Genomic DNA, 25,516 nt, shown 5'->3' on the forward strand with positions numbered 1-25,516 from the left:
CCACCTGCGGACTGAAAGGTCCTGGGTTCGATTCCAGTCAAGGGCACATGCCTGGGTTGCAGCCTTGATCCCAAGTAGGGGCCATGCAGGAGGCAGCCAATCAATGATTCTCTCTCATCATTGATGTTTCTATCTCTCTCTCCCTCTTCCTTCCTCTCTGAAATCAATTAAAAATAAATAAATAAAAGATACCCATTCATATACTGGCTTGAATGTGGTACTGAGGCCAGATACAAAGGAAGCACTGTGGTGTTCTGAAGTGAAAGATAACTGGTTTGAAAGCTGACCTGTGTATTATATAAGTATTTTCATCTCACTGAGCTAAATTCATTCTCTGGGGGATATTATATACTGTCTCCTCTACATGATTGTTATGCAAGTTAAGTATACATAAATCACCCAGGTCTGTTTGGCTCAGTAGATAGAGCATAGGCCTGTGGACTAAAGGGTCCTGGGTTCAATTCCAGTCAAGGGCACGTATCTTGGTTGTAGGCTCGATCCCTGGTTGAGGTGTGTGCAGGAGGCAACCAATTGATATGTCTCTCTCACATCAATGTTTCTCTCTCTGTTTCTCCCCCTCCCTTTCACTCTCTCTAAAAAATCAATGGGAAAAATTCTCAGGTGAGGATTAACCAAAAAATAAATAAAGGAAGGAAAGGAAGAGAGGAAGGAAGAAACATAAATCAACCAGTAAAAACTATTTTGAGAACGTAAATGTGTGCTGATTATAGCTGTGTGACCTTGGCCAGCTTCAGTTCTCTTCACCCCTTATAGTTTGTCCATCTTTAAAATGGCATAAAAATTCACCCTGTCACTGAGGGCTACTGGGAGAATTGAAATAAGATAATACATTTAATATTGATAACACAGGGCCTGGCATATGAGACTTACACAACCAGGTGGCCTGAATTAGCTTGTACAAGGTATCAGTGAGTCTTTTCCCAGCTTCCATTCCTCATTGTCCTCTGCTGTCACCATCTGGCATCTTTTGGAGAGTCAAATGGATTTGCTGCACATGACTGTAGCAGAAGGAAAATGAATGAGAGCAGATCACAAAGTATTTGCATACAGTTTCCTGAAGGAATGATAAACTAAGGGGGCTGAGTTGGAGTGTGTGCCTGTCTGATACTATAAGCAATTTTCTATAGTCTGAAGAGCTTGCTACTCTATTCCAGCTGTCTTCTCACCCCCACTCATAGGAGTGAAACCCACCCTGGCTGACTGCAGGGCAGGCAATAAACAAACCAAAAGAAAGTGGGAAGGTGGGCAGAGAGGGCACTAGAAAATAACAGAGAACAGTCAGGGGGGATATTGCAGTCAGAATGAAAAAGCTCCAAACCCTCTTCTTTAAAGGCTTCAGCCCATTGCAGAGACAGCAGAATAGCAAAGAGCCTTCCTCCCAGAGCCACAGTGCTCTCACCGTGGGCAGAGGACATCCCCGGGCTGTTTGGCCTGTGCACAGGAGTTTCTTCGAAGTATCCCCTGGCCTCTCAAAGAAGGCTTTGATTCTTTGCAGACTGATGTTGTTGACTGGCTTCACTGTTTTCACAAGAAGACAGATCTGACAGTCAGAGGCCGGAGCAGATCACAGTGCTTATCATGTCTTCATTCTGCTCTGAACTCATCCTGTTGTCTATTGGGCCAGCCAGGTTCAGAATTGCTCTTGTGCATTTGTTAACTTTACAATGGAGATTTTTAGTAGAGGTAGTGAGTATGGCACAACAGGGGAGGTCATGAACTTTGGCAACAAAAAAATAGGTTAGCCCTGGCCAGTTGGTTGGTCGTTGAACCAGGCACTGAAGCGTTGCCGGTTTGTTCCCTGGTCAGGGCACATGCCCGGGTTGCAGGCTCAATCCCCACTAGGGGATGTGCAAGAGGCAGCCGATCTGTATTAAGCTCTCACATCAATGTTTCTCCCTCTCCCTTCTCTCTCTCAAAATCAAATAAGAAATATTTCAAAAATAATAATAAATGAAGACTTGGGTATGTGTGTTTTTTAAAAGGAAGAGAAAAAAAGAAAATCCTATTTGTGACTTCACCACATGAATTAACCTTTCTAAACCTCAATTACCTTATCTCTAAAATGGGGATGATAGTATCTACTTCAAAAAGATATTTTACAGATTGAGATAAGGTACATAAAACAAAGCACTGTGTTTGGTATATAATAATAGTCCAATTAATTATTTAAAAACCAACAGGTGCCTTTGAGACAATTATGCATACATTCATAGCATCTTAAGTCCTTTAAAAATTGGGCTGCTATAAATCTCAGCAAGAACATTTGAACTCGGCACTTAGAGCCAATAACAAGTGTAAATTCTGGTCACGATCACTCATGTAACAACTTCAGTGAGAGGAAAACAGGATTAAATGCCCATTGATGTTTGAGCCCGCCATAAATCCTGTAGAATACAAACAAGTACTTTTAATCAAGTAAAAATAAGTATTGTTGATTGATCAAGCTACTTCTCTATGTTCTATGGTCCCTCTGTTTTGCAGACTTCAAAACTTTGTCTAGTTAAGAATTGATAAAACCTACTCATTACTACTTATCCCTTGAGCTGATTATGATCCAGAGTAGATTTATGTTTTTATCTGTATCTCAAAATAAACTGCTAGATCTTTTGAAAGTGAGGTATAAGAATAGATTATCAGATAGTTATTAAATATTTGTGATGTTTAGAATACTATTTTTGGAGGAATTGATTGAAAAGAAGATGATGTTTCACCTTTGCTTCAATGTTTTAAAATTCTGTGGTCAGAAGTATAAGAATATATATAATCTCAAGTTATATTATTTACAAGTAAATTATTTTAATTCTTTGATACATTTAGTAATGTAATTATGGTTGAGCCCTTATCTTTGTTTAGTTGGTTCTGTTTCTAATTCTTCGTTTTGATTAGGCTTCCCCTGAAAGATCTACAAGAACTCAGCAAAAAGAATTTCAGACTTACATTTTGGATAGCGTGATGGACCATTTGCTTGCAGCTGATGTGTTACTAGGTAATAAATACTGTTTTATTTTCAAGGTATCTATAATCACTCTTAAAGGTATCTATAATCACTCTTCTTCTCTCTATATACCCCAAGTATATCTCCTTTCTAAATTCATCTCTTTCCTCTTTTCTGTTCATTTCCCCCTCTTGTTGGTGTCCTATATAACACAACCCTAATATGCAGAATGATCGGCGGAAGGGAATGATTGGTCGCTATGATGCGCACTGACCACCAGGGGCTAGACACTCAACTCAAGAGCTGCCCCCTGGTGGTCAGTGCACTCCCACAGGGGGAGCACCACTCAGCCAGAAGCCTGGCGGTGGCAGGAGTCTCTCCCGCCTCCACCAAAGCACTAAGGAACAGCGAGCCAAATGGTAAGGAGCAGCAAGCAGGCAGGCAGTAAGGAGCAAGGTGTCCTGGACTGCGAGAGGGATGTCCCGGGGGCGATCGGGCCTAAGCCGCAGGCAGATATCCCCAGAGGGGTCCCGGAATGCAAGAGGGCTCAGGCTGGGCTGAGGGACACCCCCCCTCCAGTGCACAAATTTCGTACACGGGGCCTCTACTTTTTCTATAATGAGGAAAAGGCCCTCAGCTCTTTCCTTTGAATCTGGGATAAAGATCATCAGCAGGGAAGTACTTACGGTGGTTGTCCACATCTGTGCACGTGGGGTGGCAGAAAGAGGACAAGGAAAGAGAAAAAAATTTTTTTAATATATTACATGAATTACTATATTTTTTTGAATATCAGTACTTTTACATTAACTTTTTCATTGTAATATTTATGAATGTGGAACTCCATGAATTCTCACCCAGACAATACGCCTGTATAAAACATCTCAGAAATGCATTGCCAGTACTCCAAAAACTCCCCTTCTACCGTGACCCAGATATGACTCAATAAATTATTGTCCCAACTTCTAAAACAACAGATTCCTTTTCTCTGCTTTTGAACTCGAAATAAATGAAATCATACAGTCTGTATTCTTTTTAGTCTAGTTTCTTACATTCAACAGTGTATATGTGAGATTTATTCAGGTTGGATGTAGCAGGAGTTCATTACTATATAGTACTCCATCAGATGATGAATATCTAAATGTATCCACTTTACTGTTGATGGGCATTTGTCAGTTTTCAGTTTGAGACAATTAAAAATAAAGCTGCTATAAACATTCTGGTTCATATGGGTCACATATACAGGGTGAGATAAAAGGTTTACAGTTGTGAGTATGCGAAACAGTTCATTCTTGTATTATTTGTTATTTATTGTATTATTTCCATACAAATAACTGTAAACCTACTTTTTGCTGCATGTACCCTCTATGTACAATATTTATACATATCTGCTGAGTATATACCTATGAGTGGAATTGTTGGGTGATAGGTATGTATATGTTATTCTTTAGGATGGCTTCTAGGACATAAATTCAAGACACATTAAAATGTTGTAATTTTCTGTATGTCTATCTAATTACAATAAAAATACAAAATTTATACATTTACAGTGGAGCTAACATTTATATGTGAAACAGTGATCCAATTTAAAGGTGAAGGAAAAGTAATGAGTTAGTATATTTGCTACTTGTGTTCCTGGTAATATTATTCATAGAATCTCCCTGTTCTTAAATTATCATATTTTTGCAAAGTGACTTGCCAAGACATCTTTGGTATTGACTTAACATGCAACTCTCAAAGCATGGTATAAAATCAGACTTTTGTTTTTATCACTTGTGATACTGTCTATGTTGTACTATCTTACTACATCAAGACACAAAATGAGTTTTGCATAATGGAGTAATTTAGAGTTGGGTGGAAATAATCACAGTCGGCAGAGGCTCTAGAATTTCTAGAAAGGACAGGCTTTGGGGGGAACTCTGATGAAGAGCAGCTGGGAGAATTAGTGTTGAAGCAGAATGCACATAGCAGACACTGGGCAGCTTTTATAAGAGAGACGGTGCTTGTGGCAGTCATTAGGGGGTGACACCACCACCCTGGTTGTACTTTATTTTTCACAATTCTTCTGAACCTCACTTCTGCCTTTATTGCTTCGTCACTATTAAAGATTTACTCCAAAATTGAGAGTTTTGTTTAATGGTTTATTTTACCCTTTATTAGTTTTCAGCTAAAAATCTGTTGACTTTTCTCTGAAACAGAGATCATCTGTCACTGGCTGTTTAAGTTGAAGAACAGTTTGCTTATCACAGACTGTCTAAAGGCAATAAGAGACTTCACAGTCTCAATCTATTACGTTTTTATCCTGCAGAAGTTCTTTCAACATTTATCATGATTTCTAGCCATGAACATCATTTTCTTAAAGTAGTGCCTAAGAGCTATTGGTCTTATTTCCATAGATGTGCTCATTTTGCCTTAACCTGATCTGTGTAAGGATCTGGTCTTATGCTGGTAGATACCAATTTTCTTAGACATCTTTTTCCTGCTGGAATTTAGGGGAAGATGCATCTCTACCTATTACCAGTGGAGGAAGCTACCAGGTATTGGTGAACAATGTGTTTTATTTCACACAACGTGTGGTGGACAAACTTTGGCAAGGCATGTTCAACAAAGAATCTAAACTTCTTATAGATTTTATAATTCAACTAATTGCACAGGTAATTCATTGTCACTATTACTTGTAGAATACATGTTTTCCAATTGAAAAACTTTTCCTAAGGTGTCAAAATTGTTGGAAATAAGTGTAACTAATACAATAATAAATGTTAACATTTAGCATAAAACTCAGCTTATTAAAAGTGAATAAAAAATGTAGACTTGTAACCCTTTTTCCCCCTTACCCATATCCAGTGCCAGTGTGTCCCTTGTGAGGTTATCTGGTTCTCTCAGGCTGTGAGCTCTCGTTGTCTCCCCACGGGTGTTGCTGTTTGCTGCCCAGATAGCTAGTTTCCTTTTAATTTAAATAATTTAAGTTAATAAATTTGATAAGTTTTTTACAGTATGATTCATCAGTGTGTAAAGGCTAACAGAGCATGAAGAGTTGATATCAAAGGATTATTCTCTTCGTGTAATTGAATCTTTACAAAATCCACTGTAGTCGTTGTTCCTTTGAAGATGTTATTTTGGCGTGTGTTGGTGGTGCCTTTGCCTAAGGAAAATTTGCCTGGTTTAGCATGAGTGATTATTATTTAACATTATGTAGAAAGTAGGAAATACTGTTATCATATTTTATTAGCATATGGTGCATAGGTTCTTTCTTGTCATCTAAGAATTACTTGAGAACTAAATTTGTATTTAAGCCAAAGAGAGAAGTTCTCAAGTGAGGGAATGATACTAGAATATTAAAAGTTTTTAACTAAAAATTTTAGGTAATTTTCTTCTTAGTAGTTTGGTGTAGAGACCATTCACCCTAACAGCTTGTGCGGTAGGAGACTACTTGGATGGCACTTCCTCATGTTCTTGGCAGGGGTATTTTTACATAGCACTCATCTCATTCAATTCCATTATGTGTCTCTTGGATTCTGAACCCCATTAATAGCAAGAGCTTTATATTTTTTAACTTTGCAACCCAGTACTTAGCATGCCATCTGATACATAATAAATGTAGTAAATGTTCATATGTGAATGATAAGCAGATCTTTTATTTTTGCCCATTTTACTGAATAAAGTATCTTTCATATCCTTAGTCAAAGAGAAGATCCCAGGGACTGTCCCTGGATGCGGTCTATCACTGCCTCAATAGGACGATCCTGTACCAGTTCTCACGGGCACACAAAACTGTTCCACAGCAAGTAGCTCTCCTTGATTCCCTCCGGGTCCTGACTGTGAACAGGAACTTGATCCTGGGACCTGGGAACCATGACCAAGAATTCATCAGCTGTCTGGCTCACTGCCTTATTAATCTGCATGTTGGAAGGTAACTCCTTTAGGTTCAGTTTGCCACCTTGAATTTGTCTTTGATGTTATTTCACCAAAACTTTTGTTTTATTTTTATTGATAGTAATAATTCTTTTTCCTTTAATCTCAGTTTTATCTAAAACTTAATGCAAAAGGTAAAAGTCAACTGTTGCTTTTTTTCAATGAAATGCGTATTTTTTTAACTTTCTATATCTTTAAATTTTTCACTAATTACCCTATGTATATAATTTTAAAAAGATTTATTTCAAAGTAATTAAAATACACATTGTTGGAAGTTGAGAGGAATAAAAAGAAAAGAATACAGTGAATAAATACAATGGTGTATGGTAAATGGGTGAAATTAGTATTTTTCCATTGATTGCTTTGTCAGATATTTCTATAGTGACTGCTGGGTCCAGGCATTGAATTAAAGACTGGGATGTGAGCAAGAAAGACCCTGTGGCAGGGCCTTGGAGCGTGCAATCTAGGAGGGAGGACAGCTAACTAAGCAAGACCAGTCAGGTGTGCTGAGTGCTAGAAGCTAGAAGCAAGGTGCTTTGGAAGCGTGTACTGGGTGCCACTCACCTGGAAGAAACACCTGCTAAGTTCCATCTTGAACCTGGTTGAGGAAGAGGTTAACCCTTCAAAGAGGTCGAGAAAGAGGGATGTAGGAAGAGCCATCTGGGTGATTGCCCAGAGGGAAAAAAACATGACACATTTGGGAAACTGCAAGTACTTCACTGCTGCTGGAGGAAAGAGTGCTGTGATTAAGACTGGAGAGGGGGCAGGGGCATGGGCATATGAGGAGAATGTTCTTAATGAACTTTTTGTAATTTTTAGGTAAAAATGTTCATCAAAAAGTGTCTTAAATGTTAAGATGTTCATCTCAATGCTGTAGTTTAGTGTAATTACATTTAGTCAAGTGGATTTGTGAGACTACCCCTTAAAATGGCATTTTTATTGTAAACTAGCCATTCTGTTTTGTGCATCTGCTGAGTGTGGTCTGTCAATCGTGGAGCTTTGTAATCGCGTTAATAGAGCCAACATTTACTTGTGTCTGCAGAAACTACTTAGTTATTGGAGTTTTTTAGCTATAATCATTTCCTTCATATAGTTTAAACTGACACATTTTTCAGCAACGTGGATGGATTTGGACTGGAAGCAGAAGCCCGTATGACTACCTGGCACATTATGATCCCCTCCGACATTGAACCAGATGGTGGTTACAGCCAAGATATTAGTGAAGGTGAGTACCTCAGTTTTTTTCCCTTTCCTTCCCACTCATTAATTGACACACCAGTTTCCCAGTGGGACATACCTGTAAATACACTGATATGCCCACCAGCATACACTGACATGGTAGCTGCGCATGTCCTTATGCCAAGATGGGAAAACCATAACCACTGATATTTCTAGACCTTAATGTTTTCTAGTAACATTGGGAGTCTTAATGATATTTCAGTTTACAATTACTAGTGCAAATACTAACTTGGCACTTACCATAAAGAGAGCTGCTTGTTGGTAAAGTTAGGCATACATATAACGATAGAGGTAAATATTGCCTGGCATGGATTGTCAGTACTACCATTTTTCTCTTTCTGTTCTCTCCCTATTTTTAATTTAGTTTTCTCGGTTAATTTGTTAAGTATTATGCCTGAAGGGCTTTGGGTGGATTGATTTATTTCCACATTGTTTAGTAAAAAAAAAAAGAAAAAAATAATAATTAGATCATTATAGTAGTGTTTGTCTCCCCAGCAATATGGTGTGGTAGTTTTGCATATGATTTTATCCTTCGGAAGTCCAGCACTCAGTCTTTCAGTCATTTAAGCATTAACTTATTCTCTCTTTTCACCAAAAGTTCTTGAACCCCCAGAAACTGAGGGCCCAGTGATTGTTTTCACCCCTTCCTCTATTCCCCTCAAGGACCTGACAGTTAAGAACATTGGTTCTCAATGCAAGGTTCTCAGACTCACAACATCCCCATCATTAGGGAACTTACTAGAAAGCAGATTGTCCTCACTCAGATCTGCTGAGTCAGAAACTCTGACCAGCATTCAGCAGACCTCGAGGTGATTCTGGTACTTGCTGAGATTGACTGTTCTAGAGCAAGAGTTAGACACATTATTAAGGAATGCAGAGCAAGAGGCAATTTAATAGTAAACACTTAAAAATATCTTTGTTTATTCTTTTCTTTTGCAAAATATTTGAGAACAACTTAATTTTGAGCTTACCTTAAATATTGAGATCTCAAAATTTTCATGAGGGATATGATTTTTTCTTATTTAGAAGAAGCTAGATAATGAAATATGTATATGATCTCCAATTTTATAAATAAAAATGTAGTTTTTTACATGAACATAAAGTTGTGTGTGGTTTTTTTGTGGTGTTTTTTGTTGTTGTTGTTGTTTATGTTTTCCAAGTAGCCAACCACATTTTTGGTTATCTGAATAATCTTTTTTACTGATCTGGATAGGATATAAAGCATTTTTTTTTTTTTTACCATAAGGACTATAGTTGAAATTCTTAAATGTAATTCATGAAGAAAAATACTAATTTTATATTGTTTTTTATCTGTTTCTTTTTTTCATTTCCTAGGGCGACAGCTTCTCATAAAAGCTGTTAATAGAGTTTGGACTGAATTGATACATAGTAAGAAACAAGCCTTAGAGGAGCTTTTCAAAGTCACTCTCCCTGTGAATGAAAGGGGCCACGTGGACATTGCCGTAGCGAGGCCACTCATTGAAGAAGCTGGTTTGAAGTGCTGGCAGAATCATTTGGGTAAGAAAGTCTGCAGAGATCCTGTGACCAGGAGATTTACACATGGGTGTTAAATATGGGTGTACTTTAGATACGTAATTAAAACTTTCCCGAAAGGATATTATGACAGCAGTAGAAATAAAAATCAATACAGTATAACCAATTCTAGAATAATCATTCTAGATTATGCTGAGATTTGGCTTTTCTTCTCAGATTAAAAAATCTAAGGTGTGCTATACATCAGGATTCTATGAGTTTGGAAAATAATATATTGCTTATAGCTTTAGTATGGTCACCATCATGGGTATGAGTCCACAATTCCTTGTCTTTAATTCTGAAGTTCAAAAATTCCTGAAAACCCAAGGTTTTTTCATTAATTTGGTCCCAAAGTTCATTGGTAGCAAACCTAACCTATATTTATTCTACTTGGAATGAATATTTATACATTTTGCACAGAAATATTAATATGTTAAAATATGGTTTACCACCATAGACCCTGTGGTAGTGTTATATAATGAAATTTAGTTTGTGTACTGTATCACCTTTTTAAAATTCAGAACATTTTAAATTCCAAAGTATACCCAGCATCAAAGATTTTAGATAGAGAATTGTGAATTGTTATTAACATAGAAACCAATTTCATTAAATTTGCATATTACTGCAGAGCGTGAAGTTTCAATGAAAGGTAAATTCAACCAGTGTAATAATTGTCAAGCAACTATCCTTATCCAAGATCACCAATAAAAAAGAGTGCATACCTAAGAGAATGTGTCTGTAGTGTAAACTGCTTCCGATAACTACAGAATTGTGGTTTGTCACCATGATGCCAGAGTATTGAAAGTAAGACTGATACATACATGGAGAAATTGTAAGATAACCTGAGTTTAATTTCATAGCCCATGAAAAGAAATGCATCAGTCGCGGAGAGGCTTTAGTGCCCACCTCTCAATCCAAGCTGTCCCGCGTAAGCAGCGGCTTCGGTCTCTCCAAGTTAACAGGATCAAGAAGGAATCGGAAGGAGAGTGGTCTCAATAAACACAGCCTTTCCACCCAGGTACACTGTTTGGTTTAATTCATGATATGATTAGAAATTTATATTTCAGGGTTTAATTGTGGAGGTTTATATAACACATTTAACATGTACACGCACATGACTTGAAATGGAACTTTTCCACATTTTTGCTCTAGAAGAGAGATAGATATAACTCTAGCCCTGGTCGGTTTAGCTCAGTGGATAGAGCATCGGCCTGTGGACTGGGGTCCCGGGTTCGATTCCGGTCATAGGCACATGCCCGGGTTGCGGGTTTGAGCTTCAGTGAGGGTTGTGTAGGAGGCAGCCGATCAATGATTCTCTGTCATCATTGATGTTTCTCTCTCTCTCTCCCCTCTCCCTTCCTCTCTGAAATGAATAAAAATATATGCAATAAAAAATAAAAACATAGCAATCATTTGTCAAAAAAAAGAGAACTCTAGATTACGGTACTGTCTCTTGTTTTATTGTGATATAATTGCATTATGAGTGCTGTGTGTTTACATCCATTTCATAACTGGACATAAGATGAGATTCAGATATTGATATATGATCAAACTATGGATGATTTTATGAACTTCTGATAATTTTGTTACTGATATTTTAAAGTAATAGCAGAACAAAAATGGCCTTTTAAAATAAATCATATATATATATATGCCTGTGACTGTTTTTTTTAAAAAACTCATCTTATTTCCAGTATTAATTTCTTCCTCATCATACTTTCTCTGCCATCCCCAAGTCTCAGTGGGAAAGGGTCTGAAAGGAACTGTGTATCCGTCATTCCAAGTGGCAGCTGGGGTTCCCAGGAAGCACAGTCTGAGAAGTAGTTTAGTGTGTGTGATGTTGATTGGGGTTCCCTTGTGGTTATTACCTATGAAAGAAGGAAGCAGGATTAGTCACAGGAAAATGCCAGGCTATAGTGCAGGTCCCGTGACATACTCAGCCAACCTAAGTAGACCTTCAGGGGCCAAAATAGCTTGTCAGAGTTGACTGGTACTGAGCTGAAATGGCTGACCCCCAAATCTCTCAGTCATTGGGGATGGGGTGCCCAGGCAGCTCTCTGCAGCTGAAGTGATCCCTGAAGGTAGCAACAGCATTCCCAGAAGCTCAGCAGCAAGCCTTCCCTGATTGGCATTGGGTGGGGCAGGGAAGGGTTTTTGTGTTCAACACACATTCCTCCATTAGTTTCATCACATAAATCATCTTTCAGAGCTTGTTGAGACTATGTGTAGTGGTGACTTTAACTGAATTTTAACTAATTGTTCAGCATTAATTTCAAGGCTAGTTAACTCATTTTTTCCAGGAAATACATGAAATATTAAATTCTTTTTTTGTCCACTGTCAGGAGATTTCTCAGTGGATGTTTACACATATTGCTGTTGTTCGAGACTTAGTAGACACACAATATAAGGAACATCAGGAGGTAAGAGTCCATAATCACAATCTTGGTATGTTTTGCATTTCTGTAGTGACCTTTGTCTTCTCTTACGATGGCCTTCATTTTGAAGTCTGTTTTGTCGGATATGAGTATTGCTACTCTAGCTATTTTTTCTTTTTTCCATCACTTCACTCTCATCCTGTGTGTGTCTTTTGTTCTGAGGTGGGTCTCTTGTAGACAGCATATAGTTGGGTCATGTTTTTGTATCCATTCAGCTACCCTATGCCTTTTGATTAGAACATTTAACCTATTTACACTTAAGGGTTATTATTGATAGGTATTTATTTCTATTTTAATTCTGTAGCCTAGGTTTCTCTCTCTGTTTCTTCTCATTACAGCAGTCCCTTTAGCATTTCGTGTAATGCTGGCTTGGTGGTGAGGAACTTCTTTAGCCTTTTTTTTTTTTTTGTCCAGGAAGCTCTTTATTTGACCGTCTATTTTGAATGATAGCCTTGCTGGATATAGTAATCTTGGTTTCAGATCCTTGCTTTCCATTACCTTGAGTACTTCATGCCATTTCCTTCTGGCCTGTAGGGTTTCTGATGAGAAATCATGTGTCAGCCTTATGGGAACTGCTTTGTAGGTAACAGTTTGCTTTTCTTTTGCTGCCTTTAAGATCTTCTCTTTGTCTTTAATTTTTGGCATTTTAATTATGATGTGTCTGGGCGTGGGCCTGTTTGGGTTCTTCTTGCTTGGGGTTCTCTGTGCCTCCTGAACTTGTGCGAGTTTTTCCTTTACCAGGTTAGGGAAGTTTTCTGCCATTATTTCTTCAGTTACATTCTCTATCCCTTCCTCCCTTTATGACTCTCTGGCACACCTGTTATTCTAATATTGTTACATTTCATGTTGTCCCACAGCTCCCTTAAGCTGTCCTCCTGTTTTTTTATTGTTTTTTTTCCCCCCCTTTTTGGTTCTCTGATTTTTTTCAACACTGTCTTCATATTCACTGATTCAATCCTCAGCTTCCCCTAATATGCTATGTATTCCTTCCAATGTGTTCTTTATTTGTGCTATGTCATTCTTTATTTCTGTTTTCATAGTTACTATATCTTTTCTCATGTTATTGAGCACATTACTCTGAACTCTGTTTCAGATAAATTTCTTATCTCTGCTTCGTTTATCTCTTCTTCTGGAGAATTCGCTTGTTCTTTGGAGTTTTTTTCTTTGTCTCCTCATTTTGGCTGCCTCTTTGGGTTTGTGACTATTAGGTAGATCCTCCACACCTCTCAATCTCTAATGCAGGACAGTGTCAAATACTGTTTCTGACTAATTAGGTCAGGCAAAAACTCAAAGCCCTCCAGAGACTGCCTCTGCCTACAGACTGATAGGATTCTGACTTGAATTGCACCCAGGCAATTGTCCTGGGGTGTGGGGTGAGTTTTTTTCAACAGGGTGGGGCAATTACTTATGCCTGGAGGCTAATTGTTATTTTTAGTCTCTTAAGTGGCCTCAGGGCAAGGTGTTTTCCAATAGGGTGGGGTCAACTGTGTTCCCCTCAGGCAAGTCCTCCTGTATACCAAATGTGTGTGTGGGAAAGATGTCCTCCACTGCATGAGGGAATGACTCAGCACAGGAAACCGGGGTGTCTGCCTTCTGAGCTTTAACGCCTGAGTCCCCAATCCTGGCTTCTTCTCACACAGCTTCAGTCCACTCTGCCCTCCCTCTGCTGGAGCACAAGGTGTGTGGCTCCTCAGGGAATTTTGTGCATTGGTCCTTTAAGAGAGTGCCTGAATTTCCAGCCGTCTCTCCCTGGCAGACAGCAACCCCACTGCTTTTCACAGCCAGATGTTATGTGGGTACCCTTCTCAGTTGTGGTGCTTTCTGCTGGGGGGCCCAGCTTAGGGATTAGACCTCAGAGTTCTCGGTGGCAACTCCCCACAGCTGAGGTATCTCTCTGAGACTTCAGTTGCCGACTGTGGGCACCTGACCAGCCCTTTCGTGCCTCCGCCCCTCCTACCAATCTCTATGCAGCCTCCATTTTCGGTCCTCATGTATCAGGGTTCTCTCCAGCGAGTCTTCCGTTGATTATTCAGGAAGTTTTTCTGTATTTCAGTTGTAATTCCACTTTGGTCCTGGAAGTGTGTCCATACAGCATCCACTTACTCGGTTGCCATTTTTAATCTCCTCTCCACTGAGCAAGTAGAATGGTGTTTTGCATTTCTTAAGTGGGAAAGGACTCTGTTCCTACCCATTTTAAGGCTAAGTTGCTGAACTGCGTTCATCATTAGATTATTTTAATTATTCCTGCCAATAGTTACTGTGGCTATTGGTTTTAAGATCAAAATTTTGAATTTTCTATAGGCAAACTGCATTAAAAAATTAACAAATTTGAAATCATCACACCTGAAACCTGTTAACATTCAATAATGACATTCAACATTCAAATCATTGTTCCTAATAAAAATTAAAATATACAGATCCCTGTCATTCAGACTTACCCAGGAGATTGTGAAAATATGCATCAAAGTTTCTGAGAAGTCTCTTGAAATTCTAAACACATAAAATAAGGTTTTTTATTACAGTTGCTGGTGATTGTCAGTAAAAAATAAACTCAATGAAAGCTTCTTTGTGAATTCATTATTACTCTACAGATTATCCTAAATATTTTATTTCCAAAGCAACTGTTTTGAAGTCTATTAACGATTGCTGAATGCTAAACTGCTAATATTTTGTGGTCATAACACTAGACTAGTTATTTTAGGGAATTCTGCTACCCCCTGAACATATAAGTGCTACTATGATTTCATGTAACTTTATGATTATTCATTCAGTAAGTTTTACTGTTGGTTCTATAAAGAGATCTTTGTTCTTAGACTTAGGTTGTATACATATATTCAATGAATCATTAAATAAGTAAGTTATTTATAACCATCTACTGTTAAAACATTTTATGTGAATGTAAAGTTCCCTATCAGAGCTGCATGTTTATATTCTTTCCCTAAAATCTTTGGAAATGTTACAAAGCTTATCAGTAATCTAGTGTGTTGGCAATATTTGTTTCCAGATATTAACTTGTTTTTAAGGTATTTGTAGATTTTTCATTGTTACTCTTACTTTTGCTCAAAAACCAACCTGGACTCCTTCCCCACAGCGCCAGCAAAATGCCTTGAAGTATGTGACTGAGGAGTGGTGCCAAATCGAGTATGAACTGCTGCGGGAGCGAGGGTTGTGGGGTCCCCCCATAGGCTCCCATTTAGATAAATGGATGCTGGAGATGACAGAAGGGCCCTGCAGAATGAGGAAGAAAATGGTGCGAAATGATATGTTTTATAACCATTACCCTTACGTGCCAGACACCGAACAAGAGGCAAGTGTGGCGGTGAGTACACAGAATTACATGTTTGTAATGGTGCCTTGAAGCTTTTTTTCTTTTCTTTTTTTTTTTTTTAAGCATCTTTCCTTATTAGGTCAATTACGTAAAATGTCTGACTTTGAAAATTCAGTATGCTGTATTAAATTGGTAATGTCAGGGTGGTGGCAGTGGAATAAAAGGCTGCAACAGTGAGACAGGGAGACATTGTAGTGAAGTGGTTTCAACCGCAAACTCGGGAGCCAGACTGCCTAGATTACAGCCTGCCTCTGCCCCTCTACTGCTGGGTGACTTAGTACCCGTCATTAAACCTGCTTGGGTTTCTGTTTCCTTATGCCTAAAATGGAGAAAATAATGGTTTCACCCCAAACAGCTGTTATAAGGATTAAGTTAGTTGAAATTTGTAAAGTACTTAGAATAGTGTCCAGCACAAAATAAACCCTGTATGAGTGAGTGTTAAGTATAACAAAATGAGTATTGGCACTAAGCAATGCCCATTGAAGCAATGTAAAGAGAAGCAAAGAACAATCCATTCATGTTAAGAAGCTTCATCATCAACTCCATGGGTTTAAAACAAACATTTGCCCTTAACTTTCTTTTTATACAGACAAGTTACCCTTCCCAAAGCCTTTGTTCAGGATTTTTCACAAGACTAAAAGAAATTTTGTCTAAACTGATAATGATTGGGGAAGTGCGTACTTATGTCTGGGAAAATAGAGTCTTTCCCAGTAAAGTCACTACCAATTTAAGAAGAAAAAACACAGGAGTATAACATTCACTGAATTTAAGTCTGAAAGTCCTCATAGCATTTATAAATAGTAATTTAGCTCTTCAATGTCTAAAAATAATTCCTTGCCTACAAAATGAATAGTGATTTCCTCCTTAGAAATGCAATTTTGTCATAGGATCACAGCTTTGGGAATTGAAAGAGGTTTTTCACAGATAATTTCATGCCGTTTCCTACTATTATGTCAATGTGTAATCAGCTATAAAAACATTATTTATGAGGAATTTTACTGTTTTGTACTTTGTCTTCGAAATGCAATGTACATTTCATACTTAAAAGCACATCTCAGTCCAGACTAACCACTTTTCACAGGCTCAGGAGCTGCCTGTGCAGAGTGGGTACGGTGATGCACGGGCAGCTCTAGAGAACCCTGACTTTTAGACTATTGTTTCATGATTTAAAAAAAAAAAATCAGTATACCTTATTAATGAGTAAGATTTTCATGTCTTCCTTTATTATCATTTAATTTTCAAAGGAGTTATTTTGACTTTAAAAAGATTGTCTGTAAAAGCATATTTTAAGATTCTCTCCTGCCCCAAGAATCTGACCACCTTATGCTTAATTTATCTCTGGATAGGTAGGTTACTAGGGGATGTATTTCATATTTTGTCTCACCCTATATTTTAGCTGCCTCTAAAATTAAGTGCTCTAAATAAATCTATTGAAACTCATATCCAATTAGAAAGTCATATCACTACAAAGAATCATCCACTGACAAACATATTGGGTTTGTTCTGAGGTATTTGGTTAATAGGATTTTAGGACCTGAGAACTTATAAAGTCCAACTGCTTGCCCAGTGTAGAGGTTTTATTGTATTTTATTAAAAACTTCACTTTAAAACTAAGATTTATAAAGGAGACTTGGAATATTGGTCTTTTAATAAATAGTTCAGATCATATAATGGGAGGCAATTTGTATTGTTCCAATCCTCCTTTTTTTTTTTTTTTTCTTCTGGCAAATCCCTGGTTTCATATACTTGTACTCATGGGTTCCACCTCTGTCCTGAAGCTACTTAGAATGTAGGTTGTAGACCTGCTAATATATAGTTACTTAAAATTTATCAAGATAGCTCCCCAAGGTCTATTGTTTTCCAAGCTATTCAGTTCTACCAAGAACTCCATATTTGGCACAGGTGTAACTTAATATGCCGTAATTTCTAATACCAGGGCATTGTGTAAGAAAGTTAATCTACCCGTATTTTTGCAGCCTTTTACTAGCACCTACTTTTGTCAGAGCAAACCAGCAATACATTCTCTCATTCCTAATCTTACCCCCAAAATAAATAATTAAGAATTTAAACCTGATTTGATAAAATACTTTTTATTGAATCAATACTCATTTAAATGGAATCCATTCAAGAATACTAAAATACAGGGTGGGTTTACAGTTGTGAGTACGGAAAACAGTTTATTTTTGTATCATTATTTATTATTATATTATTTTCTATATGAACAACTGTAAACATACTTTTGCTCCATCCTGTGTAAGGTAAATATACTCTCTTGAATATGTGACTTACTCACTATTTTTATTTCACTGAGGCATGTACTTTTTGAGTTACATAACCATAATATTTTGTGTTTTATCTATTCCTTTTCTTCTTTATAATAGTGTCATTTATTTTACAGAAGTATATTTACTTTTCTATATCAGATAAAACAAAATAACCTATTTAGAGTTTATACTTACAACCTTAATATCATTAGCATTTTACCTAAGCAAAGGAGTTCACCTGCCTGTGAAATCTAAACAGACACTCTCAGAAAAAGGTATATACCATATGGAACTTAGTTTTTAATCAGATGGGGTACATGTTGTGAAATACAACGGAGTCAAGAAATTTGAAGATACATTTCAAAATAGGAGACGCTCTGGATAGAGGAGATGATTATAGAATGCAGACCCATGCACAAGTCTAGGTTAATCTGCTATGATGAAATCTGAAAGAATATTTTGAGTTTGCTAGTTCAGAATCTTCTGTAGATCTCAAATGCCATTGAATATCCACTTTTGTTCTATGGAATATGCAGTCTGGCAATGGTGACAGCAAAGTAATTCCAAAAACTAGAAGCAACTGCTATCCCACGACTTTTATTGTGAAACCAAAGGAGAGAAGGGTGAATACTTGTAAGCACTCTGCAGAGTTGACAAATGCAGTTTCATTTATGTGTCTAGCATCCCTTGAAGTGGAGTCAGTCTTATTATCCCAGTTTTACAGATGAGGACTAGAAACCTAGGAAAGTTAAGGAACTCTTTCTAGGTTGCAGCTCCCAAGTGATAGAACCATGTGTAATGTTGACAGAAATTGAATCACTTTTGAAAAGGAAAAGATTCTGCTATTTCTTGGTTTTGTGACATTATCTGTAAATAGTGAATTTCTTTCCGACAGAAACCATATATTAGGTTTTGTCTTTCTAATGCTAACAGAGTACCTAGAAATTGATAGATTTTCATTGAATTGACCAACAGCATCCTCTTTTCCTAACTTACAGATTTTATCCATTGCTTCCTATACATTCTATAGAATTTTCCTAATTCTGAAAATTTTCCACTAAAAAGGGCTAGATCAGATTTTATGGGACCTGAAGTTTATACACCTGGGGGGAAGGGAGGAGGCGGCTCCATAAGAAAAAGAGTACCAATTACGTATACAAAATTACTAGGGCCGGCCCCTCTTCCAGTATTTTGAAAGGAGCCCATGGGAAGTAAAGGCGGTTGCAGTTTAAGCTTTCTTAACCTCATAGTAAATCCACCTCTGCCCTGAACTATATTAAATATCGCCTACCAGAGGTAGAACTCAATCTTTCTTCCCTTTCAACTCTTATAAATGTGTTGCCCTCCTTGTGTGAGTCTTTATAATATATAGTCAGTTATGCAATAACAGGTATTTGCCAACCTAAAAATTGCTTTTCAAGCCTCTTGACAGGTTAGCAGGCTTTACCTGGAATGAGGGCAAATGGTTTGATTGATTGCCTTATTGATTAAGAATAATTATTGTTTCTAAGTAACATTTACTTCAGTAGTCCTGTTGCTTAAGCTGAAAGAGTAGTGATGATTAAAAAGTTGTTTTATTGTTTTAAAATCCTTGATGTGTTAGAAATGAATCAAGTGATTTATCTTAGTCATTAAAGTTTTCTTAAACCTGGATAATATTATATATTGCATTAAAATAACTTAGCTATTCTAAGTTTTGAACTTTTATTTCTTGATTTTTAAATTGGATGTTTATTTATAGAATATAGACCATATTTTAGTGTTTTATTTGCCACAGACTCAAAAGTTTTCAAAATTGCTTAACTAAAATTATTTTCATAAAAGCAAGAATAATTATAATTATATTCTGAGGAAACTGGTATATGTGAAAAATTTTGTATTCTTCCATGAAAATAATTTATCTCTGCACAGGGACTTTCCTTGGGGGATAATTTTCATAACTTAAAAAAAGCTAAACTAAATTGCAGTATAATTCTATATTTTAAGTGGTAATATTAGTTATAGATAGTATTAAAATGTGAGCCTAGGATATGATGAAAATATAAAATCTGTTTTTAAGCAATTTGTCTAATTACCTTGAATCCTATTAAAGGAAATAAGATTACATATTTTGCTATTTAAAAATATTTAACCATTAATACCAGGTTTTAATTCTGTAATCCCCTTATTTTAACAGAATAATAATCTCAAACAAAATATACTATTCTTTGCAAATATCTTTGGAGTAAAAACCTCAGTGTCTACCTATTAATGTTGGGCTGCTCAGTGTAGAAGGGTAAATTTACTGATAGGATCCTTTTCCAATTAAGGGAGTCTCTCATAACTGCCTCCACATATATTTTATGTAATATATAGATGTCCCAGGACTCAGAAACTGAGCAACTCATTCAGGAAATTCTATTTCCAGCATTATAGAAAAATTTAAAGTAAACGGACTAAAAAATTATTTTTAGAAATTTTGACTTGGAGAAATTGAGATTTCTATATGAACATAATTACAACAATAATATATTAAAATTTTAAAGGAGAGCTGAGGTACTACTAAAATTATTGGTATAACACAGTGGTCGGCAAACTCATTAGTCAACAGAGCCAAATATCAACAGTACAACGATTGAAATTTCTTTTGAGAGCCAAATTTTTTAAACTTAAACTTCTTCTAATGCCACTTCTTCAAAATAGACTCGCCCAGGCCATGGTATTTTGTGGAAGAGCCACACTCAAGGGGCCAAAGAGCCGCATGTGGCTCGCGAGCCGCAGTTTGCCGACCACAGGTATAACATATATCTTAGCTATTGAATTCTTTACTACCATTTAATAAAATAAGAACTTTAGTTAGTGGATCAGTGAGCACATGTATTAAAACAGCAGCACTATATCATATGCTGCAGAGACAATATAAGAGTGTACCTGTCAGACCCTGCCCACAGTCCAGTTGAGGGGTACGTAGTGGATATCAGAGTTGGGATTGACAATAGTCATTGGTCCCTTTTGCTATATTGGTTTCTCACACATCTATCCAGCATTTATCTTGTTTTTCTAGGAATTTCAGTGATTGCAGAATCAGTGCCCTTCATCCCTGTGCACTTCCACATGCATGTCAATAGAGTTCAATCCTTGTTCATAATTCTGTTTTTATTGACATAAATGTTACACACATTGAAACATACAAACCTTAAGTGTACCATTCCATGAATTTTTAAAAATGTGTAGTATACACATGTGTAACCCAAACTCTTATCAAGATAGAGAACATGCATGTATACTTTAAAGATTATTCTTAAATATAAGGTATGAGTTTAAAAGTTTGTTTTGAAAAACAAAAGTTTACTAAAACCACATGAAGTATTTGAAAGCATGTCCAGTTGCCCCGCACTTGTTTTGTCTAGGGAAGCAAACATCTGTGAAAGCATTTTGCGTACTCATGTTTACCATAGGGAAAGATACTGGAAGTCCTCTTCAGATATCAGCCGGGAAAAGGAAGATTAATTGGAAGTAGTTCTTGGGTGCCTTATTGTCTGTCTGTAGGTATCTGTGTGTTTACCTGCATAAGCCACACACTACAGCTTAACTAGAAATTTCCTTCTGTCGATCAGGATTTTATTCTGAGAATAAAATATAAAACAGCCACTTAATTCTTCTTTTTTAAATTGTTGACACTATTACAGATGTCCCTATACCCCGCCCCCTCCCCTGCCCCTTAATCCTCCTCCACCCATCCCTGGCCCCTCTACCCCTTTCCATCTGTACCTAATTCTTTAAAAGTACTCTTTACCAAAACTTTTGGTCGAGGCTGCCATCCAGTCTGCCTTCTGCTCTCAGCCTTTATGGGGTTATAGCTGTAAGATGGTGAAGAAAGTAAAGGCCTTGGACCTTTTGAGAGGATGTTTTTAAATAACAAGCACTTAGTGATTTCTTTGGTTCAGGGGTAGTGCAGATAATCATTTAAACCAGTTGCTCCTATTACAAAACAGATCTGGGGAATAGGGAGTGAGCAGGTGAAAGGTAGGTGAAAGACAATAGCTAGCATAATGTTCTATTTTCTAGTTTTTTTTCCTTTTGAAGCCATGAAGAGTTGCCTGTAAATCATTCATGCCAAAGGCAGCCTGTGCTGAAGTTGTGTCAGTGTGATCTTTAAGTATGTCCTGTTCAGTGAGTAGCCTTGAGAATTAGTGTACTTTAATTTCATTCTAAAACTACTCTTGATAATGGAGAAAATAATCACAAGGTGCTTCGTGATTATTTCAAACAGCCTAGGATGTCGTGTTAATTTTCTTTTGCATGAGTACAGTTCCTATTCCACACAATCCTCAAGAAAAATTTATTTTTATGTTATTCTTTATGTTTTTTTTTCTGATGTGTTTATACTTAATACCCTGTTTTCAGTCTGAGATCCCAAGTAAACAGCCTGAGACTTCCGATGATATCATTCCTCAAAAGGTAAAACAAATTACCATAAAATAATGCAAACTACTTGCAGTTTTGGTTTTTTGTTTTGTTTTGTTTTGTTTTTAGTGCATGGTAGACTAGACTAACTTAAAAGATTGAATTTCAATTTGCTCTTCCTGTAAGTTTCTTAGAGTTGAAAAGTGGGTTTCATTTATGCTGAGAACTGTTCTGGCCTTTCTCGGCTTTGCTCTAATTAGCTTCCTAGGGTCTGTGTGCGGCTCACTAACAGGCGGAGTATTCATTGCTCTCACTATAAAATGTGTATGGCTTCATACTTAACTAACAAGTTCTGACACATGTTAGTAATGGGCAGCCTGACACCTTCAACTCTTTTTTCAATTACTCATTTAATTTTTCTAGATACTAAACTGTATTTTGAGAATGAAAGGATATTCTTCTTTTTAAATTATTTTTTCAATCAGAAGAGTATAATCAAAACTAAGAGTATATGATCACTTTTCAAAATACAATTTAAATTTATTTTAATTTGTTAAAAAATTATAATTTTCCCCCAGAAAGATTCTGTACATAATTCAATAAAAACTGTAGTTCTTTAGAACACAGAAATATGCTTCAAAATATTTACAGAAAATGCCTATGGTTCTGAGTTAAAATCTGTAAATGTTGTCCCACATGTGTTCATTCATTGTCTTGCCCATCACTAACTCTGCTTTCATCTTTTTTAAATGAACAATTTTGAGTTAAAGATAATAGTTATACACCAAGTAAAAGAACTGTTACAGTACAAAGTGTATTACCTTTCTTTCATTTCAAAAATATTGCAATGTTCTTATTAGTTTGTTCATCTAGGTTGATCCTTCCATAATTGTGATATTATTTTACATCATTGTAATACTTTCCTGTGTTATATATTTCAGTTTCCATTTGCTGGATATTAGTCTTCAGTTAGCTTGCAGCTCTCTTTATTCTGATTCTGTGCCTGAAATTAAAAGAAGGCCGGTGTGGCTTTAGTTAGGTATACTTTTATCTCAAATTGATTCAGTATTTTCACCCAGATATTCCAACCAATTGGACACCTTTTTTCACTTCAGTTTGAAATCATTTTTTAAAAATGTCTTGCTTGAAATAAGCATTATTGTAAACAATAGGTATTGAATACTTGAGCTTGAAGAGTAGGCCAATAGAATATTTTTAATTAGATACTCTTACTAATAGGAAAGGCAAAGTAAATGTTTATAAAGAGAGCATTTAAAAACATGTTTCAAACCCCATCCTTTTCTAATTGTTAATCCAAAGTCTGGGTCTGATTGAGGAACCTTTATACATGTAAACTTTTCCCTCTGGTTTTACTTTTTTGGTAGGAACTTTTAGACCTTAATGTTTTCATTGTATTAGGTGGGAAGAAAAAAAAAGGTTTAGGTCAATTGGAGAACATATTTTTAGGGTAAATATTAATTATTCTGAAAAATAAATGTTCTTGTTTCATGCCAAAAAAGTTAAATATTTTCCAGTGTTGTAGGTAATAAATTTCTTCTTCTAAATTGACTTATATATGTTCTTGATATACTCAGTAAGTTTATGGATCATATTCTCCTACACAACAATGAGGATGTTTTAACAAATTGGAGATACCAGCTCGAAGTGGCAGACCAACCAGAGAGCACCATCTGGCCTGAAGCTGGTTGAGTCCATGTTGGTCAGGACGCTCTGAAGGTTTGGGCCATTTTCAGAGTTCCAGTGAGACCTGGGAATATGCGAAAGACCAGGGCAGTTCTGAGTCTCTACCTCTAAGTATCTGAAGTAAACACTCGTATAGATGACTCCAACTGAAGGGCTGGCCCTTTAGGCCTGACCTACTTACTTTACTTGGGGCGGAAGCAGCATTCCAGGCTCCTTGCAGACTAGACATCCCCCTTGTACCTTGATGCTCTCCAACACTGGGCATTCTCTTCACACTACTGTATAGGGAAGTTTTCTGATACATCAGTGAGCCCATACTGTACTAATGTGAAAATGTTATTTGACTAGAGATGGTTCATTTCTATTTCGGGAAGAACAAAACTGCTAATATTGTTTTACATATGTCTTTTAAAAATCAATGGAATTTAAAAATAAAGAAACTTAACCCCAGTAATCTATGGACTTACTGTGTATAAATACAGTCCATTAAAAATCCCTAGGAAAAAGGTAACATGTAAAGAAGTCTTGACACCATACCTTCCCTAGGGAAGCTTATATTTTAATTCTTGAAGACAATTACTTGAGTTCTTTTCTCTTGTTATTTCTTAGAAACCTGCTAGGTACAGAAGAGCCATAAGTTATGACAGCAAAGAATACTACATGCGACTAGCCTCTGGCAATCCCGCCATTGTCCAAGATGCCATTGTAGAGAGTTCAGAAGGTGAAGCTGCTCAGCAAGAGCCAGAGCACGGTGAAGACACTATTGCCAAAGTCAAAGGTCAGCCTTTCTCTGGGTTTCAATCTGAAATCACTAGAGCATTCCTCATATTTGAATGTATATGAAAATAGGAGCAATTGTGAACAGTAGGTCCAGCCTTAAAGATATCTATAAATATTATGCCATCTCATTCTTCTTAAAAATAATTTCTGCATCTGAACTTTTAAAGCAACTGGCTCTTTCTTATTGCCTGCAGATGAATGCAATATGCCCGTTGACTTGATAATAATTCTTTTTTTTTTTTTTTGTATTTTGCAGAATTCTCATGGCACCTGATATTTTCAGTTAACTGATAACTAAGTAAATATTTATAAGTTTAAAACCACTACTAACAATGTGTCCTTAGTGCATGTTAGCCAACAGTAAACAGTAATAGTCTTTTTTCCTATGATTATTCTAAATCTGTACTTTTAAGAGCTTAGTAAAACATACGTATGGTGATGAATTGAATTAAAATGGCCATGGGCTTGTTGATTCTTTACTTTTATATAGGTATGCACTCTGACTCCTTTCTACAGCTTCTCCATGATTTAGACCTTAACAGACCCTCCCCAGTCTTAAAGAGACCAGGGAATAATCCAGTCATTCTTCTCTGGAACTTTTTCAACTCCCTGTCCACCAGTAACTCTTTGCTCACCTCTCTCACAGCAGTTTCAGTGATTTTTCACTGCTTTATGTTTTTCTAAATTATCAGTTTCTCAGAGGCAGAGATTATTTTTCATCTCACTTTATAGCTTTTGGCATGACTAGCACAATACGGGGATTCAGTCAATACTGAATAAATCAATCCATTGTTTTAACTTCTTTAAGCCTCTGCTTCACCATAAATTCAAAATCTTGGCATATTTAATAAATAAAGCCCCAGGATATAAATTAAGAACTATAAAAATCAGTTTTACATCCCATAGATTAAAACCAAAAAGTATATGACCATCTCGACCAAAAACACCATAGAAAATTGTGATTCATTTCTCCTATTAT

General features: G+C 36.7%; 1 protein-coding gene across 1 annotated transcript in view; it reads left to right on the forward strand.

The window, feature by feature from the left end:
- WDFY3 (WD repeat and FYVE domain containing 3) overlaps positions 1–25,516 on the forward strand; it is a 265,989-nt gene that overhangs the window by 193,796 nt on the left and 46,677 nt on the right. Inside the window, exons 36-45 of the mRNA XM_054727645.1 lie at positions 2,908–3,007; positions 5,447–5,607; positions 6,637–6,866; positions 7,984–8,093; positions 9,443–9,625; positions 10,501–10,658; positions 11,983–12,060; positions 15,167–15,394; positions 22,054–22,107; positions 24,367–24,535. Of these exons, the coding sequence (XP_054583620.1) occupies positions 2,908–3,007; positions 5,447–5,607; positions 6,637–6,866; positions 7,984–8,093; positions 9,443–9,625; positions 10,501–10,658; positions 11,983–12,060; positions 15,167–15,394; positions 22,054–22,107; positions 24,367–24,535 (1,471 nt within the window). The remainder of the gene's footprint in view (positions 1–2,907; positions 3,008–5,446; positions 5,608–6,636; positions 6,867–7,983; positions 8,094–9,442; positions 9,626–10,500; positions 10,659–11,982; positions 12,061–15,166; positions 15,395–22,053; positions 22,108–24,366; positions 24,536–25,516) is intronic.

Source organism: Eptesicus fuscus, chromosome 2, assembly GCF_027574615.1.
Source record: "Eptesicus fuscus isolate TK198812 chromosome 2, DD_ASM_mEF_20220401, whole genome shotgun sequence".
Taxonomy (NCBI): domain Eukaryota; kingdom Metazoa; phylum Chordata; class Mammalia; order Chiroptera; family Vespertilionidae; genus Eptesicus; species Eptesicus fuscus.